Genomic DNA, 13,649 nt, shown 5'->3' with positions numbered 1-13,649 from the left:
GAAAATTTATTCAAATTTCCAATGATCCCATGCTCAGAAACAATTTGGTACAATGTAGGTTGTTGGAGTCTGGAGATGAGCTCATCTAGCCAGCTATGGAGTAATTAAGATATATATTAATATTTGCAGCAATCAAATTAAATGAGTCCCCGTTACTTTTAAGGTATCAAGACATAAAAAATAGAGTAAATTAAGGAGGGTAACCATCCTATTCTGCTTTAACCAGCTTGCTAATATCATCTTATCTATGTTACTCAATAAAATCTCGAAACATATAAGATAACACTAAAAAAAGTAATGGAGAAGACTACCAATATATGAAACATGAGAATTCTTTTTAAGCACGATTGGGTCTTTTAATTTACTACCAAATAAAAGCGAGAAATGAAAGGGAGTAATGTTTTACTTATTCTCAATCGTTATAAAAGAGTAATATATAAACAAAAATTAAGAAACTATAAAAGGTAAGAATCCTAAAGAAATAGAAAATTAGAGTGCTAATAAATTATTAATATAATATTCATAAATATGCAGGATTTTTTTTATACTGATTTATACACTATGGATATCGGATATCAATTCTTTCCGGAATAGAAAATATGCATCAAAGAGTGATATTATATGAAATTAATTTGACACGGAGTAAACCTTTGGAGGTAATAATATCAACAATATCATTTCTCAATTTAGGAAAAATAAAACAAGTTGGGAAGAAAATCTTAAAATTAAACATAGAAATCAATAAATATAAATTTGAAGGGAACCGTAAATTAAGTTGGCTATAAGATGTAAGGCGTGCAAACACGTCTACATAAACAAGAGAGGGTCCCCATAGTTTGGTTGGTGATCTTTTTTCCAAAGTTACATACGTAATACTCCTCCTACTCCTACTCCTACCTCTGTTTTCGCTCTTCCTTTTGAATTCAATACTCCAACCCCTCCCCTTTACTTCATCATAAGCAACCTATATTCATACCCTTTGTCTCCAAACTCTCTTTTAATTTCTGGTTCGTCTTTCTCTGCTATGCAGAAGCTCTGTCCCAATCTTGACCGCGAGGATGGGCTCGAAACAGTGCTTGAGGTTCCCATCCCAGAGATTTTCACCGTGAAGAGGGGTATCAGCAGAGCTTGGCAGAACGTGAAGTCATGGATGAAGCCAAACTTTGAATCAAGATCATCATCATCACTCTTTGGAAGCCAAAACACAGACATCCAGCTATTGCTTAGTGTTTTGGGAGCGCCATTAATCCCTTTCCCTATCACCTCTGAGAACCAACCCATCATCACCCACAGCATTAAAGGCCATCATAACATGGTCAGTACAGTAGTGGTTTGAAAAAAAAAAGAGCTTTCGGTTTTCTTGGCATAGATTGATCATAATGAAATAGCCCAATTTTTGTTTTGTTTTGTTTTATTCTTTGTTAAAATATTGTGTTTAATTTGTTGTATATGACTTTGAAGGAGGCTTCCATGGCGAAATATATAGTGAAACAGTACGTGGCGGCTGTGGGAGGAGAGAGTGCTTTGAATTCGGTGGAAAGCATGTATGCTATGGGTCAGGTGAGAATAGGAACCTCAGAGTTTTCTGCAGGGGAGAATAACAAGAAGACGGTGAAGGTGAAGAAGGAGAAGATGAAGCGAGAGATGGGAGGTTTCGTGTTGTGGCAGAAGAGGCCAGAGTTGTGGTGCTTGGAGCTGGTTGTTTCTGGGTACAAGATCAGTGCCGGGAGTGATGGCAAAGTGGCATGGAGGCAAACCCCTTGGCAACATTCTCATGCTTCTCGTGGCCCACCTAGACCACTTAGGCGTTTAATTCAGGTAATTTTAATTCAAATTTGACCTAGTTGTGTTCTTGTTTCTATTGGGGTTAATGAATCATGATTGATTGTGATTAGTGGAAAATGATACTGTCATGATTAATTATAATTAGTATATATCTATGTAGTGGTAAAAGTTGATTCCCACTTAGGCGTTTAATTCAGGTAATTTTAATTCAAATTTGACCTAGTTGTGTTCTTGTTTCTATTGGAGTTAATGAATCATGATTGATTGTGATTAGTGGGAAATGATACTGTCATGATTAATTATAATTAGTATATATCTATGTAGGGTAAAAGTTGATTCAACCAACTCTGAAATCATTTTTCACTGATTTTCTTGCTAATTGCCTTCTGTTATTGCCTAACATTCTGTTAACTTTAAATGGAGAAAGTGCGTGACGTTGGGGTTTCCCTCTGTCTCTGACGATTACGAATGACAGGCAATAGAGCCTCTAAACCGTGTTCTTGCATTGATTGATGTTACTTTTTTAGTTTTGATTTCTTCTGATTACCTCAAGTGTGAATCTGAATTGATCACCTTTTTATTTTGTTTTTTTTTATCATCAAGGTCTAGCTTCTTATAACACAAAAAAGGGAATGTATGTTGTTCGCCTCCCTAACCAAAGCCCAACCAATCAAAACCAAGTGTTTCCCATTTGCAAAAGGAATAAAAGAACCAGAAAAAAAGAAAGCCAATTTACTTTCATAATAATTTATTCAGAGAAATTAGCTTAGCCCTCCCAGAACCCGAAGTTCTACATTTGATAAGAAAAGTCAACAAAGAAAATTCCTTCCTCTACCTAAACTCCGAAGCCAAAACTGGATTTTCTCCAATTCAGCAGTTGCATGTGATCGCTAAAAGTCAAAAATTCCATTTTTTTCAAAAAGTTTCCTTTTGTCATCCCAAACTCTTTACATACATCCTTGACCAACAAAGAACGCTTATATTTCTTCAAAAAAAAATAATAAATGCCTTCGTTTCCTTTATAGGGCCTGGTCAGTATTAATTTGAAGCCACCCAATTTCGTTGATACATAATTCACGTATCATTGTCGTCGATTAACGAGTTCATGCTTGCCAATTTTATTCCTTTGGCTAAGGAAAAAGTCTACTACATATCAAAAAGATTTAAAAATAAATAAATAGGGGGAAAAGAGGAAGGGGTACTTCTACTCGTAGAATTAGAAGGTTTTGTGATAAATCATATTGGATATAATTTTTATTCCATCATACGGTGAATATATACAAGTAATAAAAATAAAAGTTATAATCGCCAGAGATGCTGATGCTGTTGTAGGTAATATACACATAAAAAGAAATAAATTATTCTGATATGTGATTGACTTGAATTGAGCTTTTCTATAATCATTCCATAATTTAAGGCTTTTCAATAATTGTTGATTATTTTCCTTTTGTTATTTTTATGTTTGATTGTGCGTTGATTGTGCATTATTTTCTTTGATTGTGCATGATTATAGTTATTTATTTATTTTTGTTATTTTATTTTGCTTATTTAAGACTGAGAAAATCCTATTATTATTTGGTTAAAAAAAATTAAGAAAAGAGAAAAGTATTTTCTCGCAATTTTTGTTTCATTCTTTCTTTTTGTATAGCCCATTGGTTGTTGCTTCTGCATTATATTCTCACCAATTACTAATTATGAATACCTGTATTAATCATGGTATTTTGTTGGGATTGACAAAATATCTCACTGGTTGTGAATCTCTATAATCATTGTGGACCAAACGAATATGATGAAAACATTCAGTTTACGATATATTCATAATTAGTATTCATAATTACGTTTGGTAGAGGGAAAAAAATTATTCGGGAATCTCGATTTTCAGAAATATGATAAAAACATTTAGTTTACAATAATATCCAAAAATTAAAAATTTAGAAAAATTCAGTTTTCCAGAAATCCTATAAAATACCGACTATCAAAGGCTTCCTAAGTCTATATTGCTATGATCACTATCTTCTGTAATCTTGGGAGTTGGCCAACCATGCCTACATTACTACGATGTTAATAAACTAACCTAGTAGCTAGCGTCAAACACATGCGCATTTTTATATCCACATTTTGATTATAAATTTTATAAAATCACCTTGTCTATTTTACAGTTATCTGATAGTTGATGTCTTGTGAACAGGGTCTTGATCCAAGATCTACGGCCAAACTATTCAACGAGTCCATATGCATTGGGGAGAAGAGAGTGAACAACGAAGCATGTTTCGTACTGAAACTTGAAACAGAGTCCACTTCATTGCGAGCAAGAAGCAGCAGCAACATAGAGGTAATTAGTCACACAATATGGGGCTACTTCAGCCAGAGAACAGGTCTTTTGGTGCAGTTAAAAGACTCCCACTTGCTCAAACTAAAATCCTCTGGAAGTGATAGCATATTCTGGGAAACCAACATGGAGTCCCTCGTACAAGATTACAGAACCGTGGATGGCATTAACATAGCACACGCTGGGAAGACTTGTGTCTCTTTGTTAAGGTTTGGTGAAGACCCTTCTCAGAGCCTTTCGACGACCCGAATAGAAGAGGTTTGGCAAATTGAAGAAGTGGACTTTAACATTAAAGGGTTGTCCATGGATTGCTTTCTACCCCCTAGTGCTTTGAAGGGATCAGAGGATGAAAGAGGGGTAGCAGAGTGTGGGGTGTCTACTAGCAATGCAAAATCATCATTTAAGATTTCATCTGCTTCTTTTAAGATTAGTTCTTCCAAAGTAGCTGCTGTAAATGTGGATGATTCAAGTGCTAGTGAAAGCGATGAAGACATGTAAATCTTTACGTTCCATTTTTTAAGCAATAGGATAAGTTACATAACTTCATTCCTTCTTTTCCTTTATCTCTTTTTCTTCTCATTTTTTATTTTTTATTTATTTAATTTTTTACACTCTTTTTATTTTTACTTTTATTTGTATATATTATTCATCTATCACCGACCCAATTAATTTAAAATAAAAATATTATTGATGTACATAACTTATGGGTTCTTTTCTTGCGACAAAAATAGGATAAAAAATTTTAACGGTTTGATTTTTATTCTTTTAAATGATATAGAATTATGTCATTTTAAATAAAATTATGGGAAAGAAAGTGAGTGATTTTTTTAATTTAAATTTTAAATAAAAAAATTAATTTTAATTAAAATTACCATCCTTTAAAAGAAGGAATATTTTTTCGAAATTTTAAACGTTCAATGCGAAACTTTTTTTTTTAAGAAAAAAAATCTGAAATCAAAGGATGATCTAAGAGCATGTTGTTATCAAGTTCAATGAAATCAATCGAAAACAAAGTACGACCGCCAATCTTAATTTTAGAGGTGGTAATATGGGTTGAATCCGACGGGTCAATTCGTCAACTCATCAAAACGGAGCGAGATAAGTTGAGGTTTTTAACCTACCAACTCACTTCAACACGCCCCGCCTAGAAATGTGTCAAAACGGGTTGACCCGCTAAGTTATAATTTTATTTTATTTTTGTACAATTAGGTAGTATTTCATTTGTAATCTTTTTTTTGTAATATCCAAAAAAAAAAAGTTATCTTAGTACTTCTTAAAAAAAAAACAATTTTATTTATAACAAATATTAATTATATATGAAGACAAATAAGTTCCTAAAGAATGTTTGACAAATATTAATATACATTTAAAGATTGAGATTGAAAAAAATTAAGAGAAGTGTAAAATAAAATAAAATAATATTAGAAAAATTTATAAAATATAATTTATTTTTTAAATTTTAATTATTATTTTTTTAATTGACGGGTTGGTGGGTTGACCCGCCAACTCACCATAAAATGGTATCGTTCATTTTTTCAGCTCATAGTTAATGACCGGGACGGGGCCCCGTTTTTGAGAGGGAGCCGGACCAACCCAAATTGTCATCCCTATACTTATGTGTTAATCAGTTATTATTTTGAAAGAAAGTGACGAGACTTTTTTAATCACCAATTTCATGAGATTTAAAAGGGAAATTATATTAACTAAAATTCCTAAATTCAAGCTAATGTTATTGAAATCGAACTAGCTATCAACCGTTCCTATCTTTATTTAGTATACCAACCCAAATTATCTATTTTTTTGTAAAAAAAAGTATGGATAGTATTTTTTTTTTTTTAATTAGAGAGAAACTCTTTTCATCTTTTAAAAAAAAAAATTAGAGGAATAAGAAAATTAGGGGCCGCAAAATAACAGAATGAAATTCTACATCCCTCGAACCAGACATACAGCAAGCACATCTTCTGTATGCTCGTTCTCGGCCCAGTTCCACTTACAAACGACGTCGTTCGCCCGCACCAGTATAAAATGGAAGGAAACATGTTAGAAATATTTTTGGTGTGCCATTCTTTTTCTTTTTCTTTTTCTTTTTCTTTTTTTCGGTCTATGGTTTACTGATCTGTGATTGATCATAAAGCATCAACACTAAAATATTTTTTTTAATATAATTAGTAATGATGTTAGAGAAGTATATAAATGGGATTTCAGTACATGTATCCCTTGATTCTTTACGAATGACACTCGGTCTATGGTTTACTGATCTGTTTCGGAAATGTTAATGCGTTAGAGCAAATTGTGAAGTCACAAATTTTTTTTTTGGTATTAGGTGAAGTCACAAATTAAACACCGATAAAACTAACAAAATTTGAACTCAAATATCTCGAGTCCTTCTACATACATTCATTGTCATCGAAGGAAAAAAAAAAAAATTGATATAGAAAACCAGATAACAGTAGGAAAATCATATTGAGATAGAAAAACAACAGTTTATTGATATACTTAACGAAAAACTTTAGAAACACGGCTGTATATAGTTTATGAAACCTTGCATAACCACATTACATAACATAACATAACACAACACAAGATGAACATTCCCAGAGAGGACACGGTATTTAATTCCCAAATGTAACGACTGATCAAACACACAATTAACCAGAGATTTGAATAGACTTGACCTCTGGCTTCTTCTCTTCCTCCTTAGGCACAGTGACAGTGAGCAACCCATTCTCCATGGCAGCATTGATCTTATCCATCTTGGCTTTCTCAGGAAGCCTGAACCTCCTCATGAATTTCCCTGTGCTTCTCTCCACGCGGTGCCACTTATCATCCTTGTGTTCATGTTCTCTGCTTCTCTCCCCACTTATTTGCAGCACTCTGTCATCTTCAACTTCAACCTTCACTTCTTCTTTCTTCAACCCAGGAAGCTCAACACTGAACACGTGAGCCTCTGGAGTCTCCTTCCAATCCACACGCGCGTTAGCTATGGCACTGGTTTCACGATCAGTGGAAGACACATTCATAAAAGGATCCCATGAGTCCAGCGAGAAAGGATCGAAGATGTTACTTCTTCGACCGCCCAACAAGCTTGGGATGAGAGACATATAGTGATATATATTTCAATTTGAGAGATTTTAAAAGAAGAGTTTTCTGTATCGTATATTACTGTTTTTGTTACAAAAGGGCAAAAGAAGAAGCTTTATATAGGAAACAAAACAAGTATCAGGGATTTCGAGGATTTTCTATTGAGATAGTGTTAGATGGAGACAGATGTTTCTACGAGATTCTACAATTTGTGTTGGGTTTGGCGCACACGATTGTCTCTTTGTTTTGCCGAGTGGATCCGAAAACATCGCCAGAAAAATGCAACAAGAACGAATATGTGTACTCACCACATTTAAACATTTCTGTATGAGGTGTCGATCAATAGCCTAGTGAAATATATGAGGTGTTTTAATGGCAAGTCCCCGGTCGCATGAACAGACACGTCTATGTTCTTTCAACAAAAAGTTTTGACAAAAGTTTTTTGAATTAAATATTTTTAAAATTAATAAACAAAGGTGTACTTATCATTAATTTAATTTAAAGTGGATCTTTACTCACTAAAACTTAAAACTAAATATACACTTCTTTGCAAATTATATAGGCAAACTGAATTTAGATGACTTTTTTCACTTTGAATACAATAAGGCTAGGCACATAGGCTTAAATTTTATCGAGTAAAAGAAGTCTTCTTTAATATATTATACACTGCTTGATTTTCCATACACACTAAGATGGCCTGCTAAAATTTTAATAATTTTTATAATGTGGTATAAAGTAGTAATAGTAAATTCGTGCATTTCCTCACCAAAAAAAAAAATCGTGCATTTTTTTCTTCCCTCATTACTCTTCCTTGTTTTTTTTCATCAAATGATCGGGACTTTTTATTTATTATGTTTTTAATCAGGAGGCATTGATAGAAAAAATGTAAAAATTATATTAAAGTGTAAATTTTAAATATTCTATGATTTACTTTAAAATCATTTATTCTTAAATTTTTTTATCACTTATTTTTCTTATTTATTTTTTAAAATTCTTTTGAATTCCGTTTCATAGAAAAAGTATATTAAAAATATCTTTCGATCAAATTATATAGTTTCATTTTATTTTAGTTTTAGTTTTTGAACGATTTTAGGCCTTACATAAATAGACAATTTATATACCAAAAAAAAAATAGACAATTTGATGTTTAGCAAAAAAAAAATCGAACAATGAAACAAATATAAACGCTTCGTCTACGGTTCATCCGAATAAAATGAATAATTTATGTAAATTTAAATAGCGTTTAAATCGATTTGAAAAAAGAAAGTAAAATTTTTTAGAGTAATTGAAGATAAAAAATAATATCTGTATGTTATACTCTCTACAAAAGCTATTTCCTTAATATTCAAATACGTTTAAAGAAACTGATCTTTGGTTGGAACAGTGACCATTGTGCCACTGTTCCAAGACTTTTTTACCTAAATGTCATGTCTACAGACTTTTTTCCTAAACTGCCACGCAGGCAAGTTCGTTAGAGTTGTAGCGAACTAGGCATGCTGATGTGTCAGCTTCCTGATGGTGCTCAAGTTCGCTACTGACACAGGCGAACTTGGATGTAATAAATGCTGACACGTATGACAAGTTCGTCGCTCTACAGAGTGAACTTGTTGTGCCACGTGTCTGACACGAACGTAGTTCGTTGGGGTCCAGGCAAACTCCTTGCCATGTGTCAATTGGCACACAGTTCGTTGTACCCTGTAGCGAACTATGTGCCACGTGGCAGCACCCTGGAAGTTCGCTGCATGGGTAAGCGAACTACCTGCCGACAGTTACAGTTCGCTGGCCTAGGTAGCGAACTCAGTGCTCTTTAAACACCCCTCTTCCTGAACCACTTTGTCATTCTCGTCCGTTTTCCTTTAAAGTTTCCATTGTTTTTTGTTTTTCTATTTCAGTACATAATGAGTGAGAGTAACAACGATGTAATATGCCTTCTATATTACTATGGGAGAAGGGATGGCCTCCGACGCGGCCACATACAACCTCTCCATCTGTGGGCAACCCCAGCAGATGGTGTACATCCTCCAAGGTAATCGTAACCTCACCCATCGGCATATGGAATGTGCGCGTCTTAGGCCGCCATCTCTCCACAAGGGCCGAGAAGAGTGAGTGATCAATCTGTTTCAAAAAAAATTACACTTTATCAAAATTTATGAAACATACAACATGTAATGTGGATGTTATAAAGTCTACGTCTCACTAACCTCATGGTTGCGCAGACGTGCAACGTTATAAAACTCAGCCTGCTTAAGGTAAGGTTGGATATCTTCTGGTATATCTAAGTGATCGTGTGTCTCGCAGCGTGTCTGACATTGAGGACCCGATCACGTTGTTGTGCGTCATCTGATGTGTTCCACACAATCGTGGAGATGTGTTTCTCCTGCAACGTCAGGAGAGAACACACATGTGGACCAGGGTCAATGAAAGTCTGTTGTGGGTCCTCCTGCTCCATGGATCTATTTACAAAAAAAATCAATTATTACAATTACAAATTATATGATATATAAAAATAAATACTAATTAATTACTAAGAAATAATTAAATATTCAACATTATTTAATTATTCTATAATCCATGAATAAATAATTATATATTAAAGATTAATTGTGTAATACAAAAATTATAATATATTAATTTATAAAATACAATAATTTATTATTTTATACAAAAGTTAAATAATATATAACAAATAAATACTAATTACTAAGAAATAAGTAAATCAATATTGTAATTTAATATTTTATTTATTCAAAAATTATAAAATTTTAAATAAATAAATACTAGTTACTAAAAATTAAATAAATCAATATTGTAACTTAACATAATATATTATACAGGAATTATATAATTTTGAAAAAGTAAATACCAACTACTAAGAAATATATTATATTATACAAAAATTATATAATATATAAAAATAAATACTAAATACTAATAAATAAATTAATAAATACAAAGATTATCGACAAAATTTTGTAACCTATTTTTCAATCCTATAACTAAATAATTTTATTTAATTTAAATATATTAATTATGGCATAATCATGAATTTATTAAATATAAAATTTAACAACATTAAAATCAATATAAATCATAACCTACATTTCAACCCTATGAATAACATTAAACAATTAATATTATTAAATAATACATTAATATAAATTGCTACATCTAATAACATTAATATACATATTCTAAGCCAATGTTAAAATTTTCTAACCTATTGTGTTATATCCTAGAACTAAATAATTTTATTAAATTCAATATTATTAATTATTGCATAACCAACAAATTATTAAATACAAAATTTAACAACATTAATATAAAAATTATCTAACCTACATTTCAACCATATAAATAACTAATACATATAAAACAATTTATTTGATACATTAATGAAATAATATGGCACAATTAATATTCAATTACTAATAATTGCATAATTAAAAAAATTATTGATAAATTTAACAACAATAATATAAAAAATTTATAACCTAAAAACTCTATAAATAATAGCAAACAACTCATATTATTGAATCAAGCATTAATATAAAATATTAAACTACTAATATTAACATGCTAACCTAATGTTTCATCTTATATATAAATAATTAACAACATTTAAATAACTATATAAAACTGGAAAAAAAATAACCTAAACCATAAACTGCTAACCTCAAATGAAGACAAATGAAATGAGAGACAAAGAAAGATTAAAAAGGATGAGAGTGAGAGAAGAAAGAGGGGGAGGGACTTCGGGTGGGGGAAATGGGGGAAATGGGGGAAGGGGGGTTATGTAGGGCTCTGGAAAATAGTCGTTGCACCAAGTTCACTGCCCCCCAGCGAACTTGGTGCATGTCAGCCACGTGGCCTGCTAGCTGTTAGACAGAGTTCGCCTGATGTGGCCAACGACCTCTATTGCATGCATGACACGTGGCTTGACTGGTGGAAAGGTGCAGAGCATTAAATGCTGCAGAGTTCGCTTGTGTCAGTAGCAAACTTTATCACCATCAGAAAGCTGACACATCAGCATGCCTAGTTCGCTACAACTCCCAACGAACTTGCATGCATGGCAGTTTAGGAAAAAAAGTCCGTAGGCGTGGCATTTAGGTAAAAAAGTCTTGGAACAGTGGCACAATGGTCACTGTTCCTCTTTGGTTACCACGACGGACTCTTGATGATCACTCAGGAGGAATTTAACTTTCTTAGGGCATGTTTGGTGTAGTATATAAGGTCTAATAGTATAAGTTTATACTATGCATTTCGACATATTTAGTTATTTGGTGTGACTATCGTATAGTATAAGCTTATACAGCAAGATCTCTTTATACATCAAAGATTCAAAATAATGTATAACTTAATCAGGTCTAGGAAAGTAAGATTCGACCTGATAAGGGATTGATGTATTAAGCAATGTAATTCTCAAGAATTAATATATTATTCTAATATTAATATATTAAAATAAAAAATAAATTTTCAGTATATAATTTTTTAAAATATTGAAGTTTTTTATTTTTATAAAAATTAATATATTTTTTGGACACAGTGATTGACATATTTCTATAAAAAAAAATAATATCATCTGATATATTTAGAAAAATTATGCAAATTCATTATTAAAAGGTATTTTTGACCAAAATATTTATTTTTAATCTATCTAGTATTATATAGTGTATTATCAAGCATTAAATGATATTATCTTATACAATATATTATCTTATACAGATATCATGTTAAACATTGAATAGTATTAAAATTTAATTAGGTCTTATACAATCATATCTTATACTATCCTACCTTATCTTATATTATATACTCCTTGAGAATTATGATTGTCCAATGTCCATGCAGCATGCTTTATTCCCAGCTGGACTTTACATGTGACCCAAATTTAGCAAATGCTTCTACACGGAAATACCCTTGGCCTTAACGCATACGGACCGCTTATGTGATTCTCCAATGGGGATAAATTTGTAAATACGGCAACATCTGCAATGTTCGGGAAACATGTTGATTTTTCCACCAAGTAAGTCCAGTCCATGCTGGCATGACATTCCCCACCCCAGAACTCTCCACACCCTTCTTTCCTTTTCTGCGAGACTCGCTTGATCGATCCAGAACCATCGCGAACCAATTCACCCCAATCACCCGAACAGAACATCCTCCTCCAATTCCTATTCCTATATATATACATTAACATCATCTCCATTTTCTCATCAAAGGACAAAGCTAACTAACTATCGCTTCTCACTCTCACTTTATTATTTCCTCTGCTTTTTCCTAGTTAAATTAAAGCTACAACAATGTCGTTGATTCCAAGCTTCCTTGGCACTGGTCGAAGGACCAACATCTTTGACCCATTCTCCTTGGACGTATGGGACCCCTTCCATGACTTCCCCTTCTCCACACCCACCGCCGCCTCCGCCGCCCTCTCCGTTCCGCGCTCTAACTTCGACACCGAGACGGCGGCGATCGCCAACACCCGCATTGACTGGAGGGAGACGCCGGAGGCACACGAGTTCAAGGCTGACCTTCCGGGGCTGAAGAAGGAGGAGGTCAAGGTGGAGATCGAAGAGGATCGGGTGTTGCAGATAAGCGGGCAGAGGACTAAGGAGAAGGAGGACAAGAACGAGACCTGGCACCGCGTGGAGCGCAACAGCGGCTCTTTCCTCCGCCGCTTCAGGCTGCCGGAGAATGCCAAGGTGGACAAGGTGAAAGCCTCCATGGAGAATGGGGTGCTCACTGTCATTGTTCCTAAGGAGGAGGTTAAGAAGCCCGATGTGAAGCCTGTTCAGATCACAGGCTAGGCTAGGCTAGCTGGCCTCGTACTCGGAGTATCAGACTTGAACGTGTTACTTTGCGCATTCAATAAAATCAACATATGTAGTTGAATTCGAGTTGTGTGATGTTGATATGTATGGACTCTGCTCTTGCATGAGCGTGGTTGTGATGGTGTTGGGGTTGTGTTGTGCTCTATGTTAGTGTTAGTTATGTGTGTAGTGTATGCAAAGAGCTTTTCAATTTATCAAAGTTATGAGTTTCTTCTTCAACATCTGGTCTTTTACAAAAAAACTTTCGTTTATTTCTCTATATTTTTTTGGACATACATTAAGCTTTTGTATGCACAAAAGCTACTATCGTTTCTCAAGTCTTGCGATGTTTGACGGATTTCATTCAATGAACCGATCTTTATCTCTAGCATAAGGAATCGTCACAATAATACTTCGTTTTCGTGACTCAATTTTGTTAGCTACATACTCGTAATTCAATTTGACATTAGGGCCTAACGGCTTTTGGCTCGGTTCGTGAAGGCCTGAACTTATATGTTTAAAATTGGTTGTTGGCATCAGTCTTGTACTTGTATAAAAGCTCCTTTAATAAAAAGGTCTTAAGCTCTAATTTAAAAGTTCAGCCTTATATTTACAAAAAAAAAAAAAAAAAGTTCAGCCTTAAAACC

General features: G+C 33.4%; 3 protein-coding genes across 4 annotated transcripts; 2 read left to right on the top strand and 1 right to left on the bottom strand.

Moving 5' to 3' along the window:
- Positions 1 to 1,024: 1,024 nt before the first annotated feature.
- On the top strand, positions 1,025 to 4,612 carry LOC133289544 (uncharacterized). The gene is made up of 3 exons (XM_061487512.1): positions 1,025 to 1,315; positions 1,462 to 1,818; positions 3,974 to 4,612. The coding sequence occupies exons 1-3, from the start codon at positions 1,025 to 1,027 to the stop codon at positions 4,610 to 4,612; spliced, it is 1,287 nt and encodes a 428-aa protein (XP_061343496.1).
- A 1,946-nt stretch (positions 4,613 to 6,558) lies between these two features.
- LOC133289576 (18.2 kDa class I heat shock protein-like) lies at positions 6,559 to 7,265 on the bottom strand. The gene has a single exon (XM_061487556.1). It carries the CDS (start codon positions 7,213 to 7,215, stop codon positions 6,763 to 6,765), a length of 453 nt encoding a protein of 150 aa, XP_061343540.1. The 5' UTR covers positions 7,216 to 7,265; the 3' UTR covers positions 6,559 to 6,762.
- Positions 7,266 to 12,394: 5,129 nt separating this feature from the next.
- On the top strand, positions 12,395 to 13,242 carry LOC133289575 (17.5 kDa class I heat shock protein-like). Of its 2 annotated transcripts, XM_061487554.1 has the most exons (2): positions 12,395 to 12,606; positions 12,655 to 13,242. In XM_061487554.1, exons 1-2 carry the CDS (start codon positions 12,496 to 12,498, stop codon positions 12,997 to 12,999), a joined length of 456 nt encoding a protein of 151 aa, XP_061343538.1. In that variant the 5' UTR covers positions 12,395 to 12,495; the 3' UTR covers positions 13,000 to 13,242. The 2 variants fall into 2 exon arrangements, with proteins under 2 accessions (XP_061343538.1, XP_061343537.1); XM_061487553.1 differs by having other exon boundaries at positions 12,396 to 13,242.
- The last annotated feature ends 407 nt before the right edge of the window (positions 13,243 to 13,649 follow it).

Source organism: Gastrolobium bilobum, unplaced genomic scaffold, assembly GCF_033153095.1.
Source record: "Gastrolobium bilobum isolate Gb01-03AN ecotype WA unplaced genomic scaffold, APGP_CSIRO_Gbil_v1 utg937, whole genome shotgun sequence".
NCBI classification, from domain to species: domain Eukaryota; kingdom Viridiplantae; phylum Streptophyta; class Magnoliopsida; order Fabales; family Fabaceae; genus Gastrolobium; species Gastrolobium bilobum.
This window is presented reverse-complemented; position numbering and strand designations above follow the sequence as displayed.

Bases quoted from the DNA above. Each gene is read 5' to 3' on its own strand.
- LOC133289544 (XM_061487512.1), top strand. From the start codon at position 1,025: ATGCAGAAGCTCTGTCCCAATCTTGACCGCGAGGATGGGCTCGAAACA. The intron at 1,316-1,461 runs GTCAGTACAGTA...ATGACTTTGAAG, and splicing joins TTAAAGGCCATCATAACATG to GAGGCTTCCATGGCGAAATA. The intron at 1,819-3,973 runs GTAATTTTAATT...TCTTGTGAACAG, and splicing joins CACTTAGGCGTTTAATTCAG to GGTCTTGATCCAAGATCTAC.
- LOC133289576 (XM_061487556.1), bottom strand. From the start codon at position 7,215: ATGTCTCTCATCCCAAGCTTGTTGGGCGGTCGAAGAAGTAACATCTTC.
- LOC133289575 (XM_061487553.1), top strand. From the start codon at position 12,496: ATGTCGTTGATTCCAAGCTTCCTTGGCACTGGTCGAAGGACCAACATC.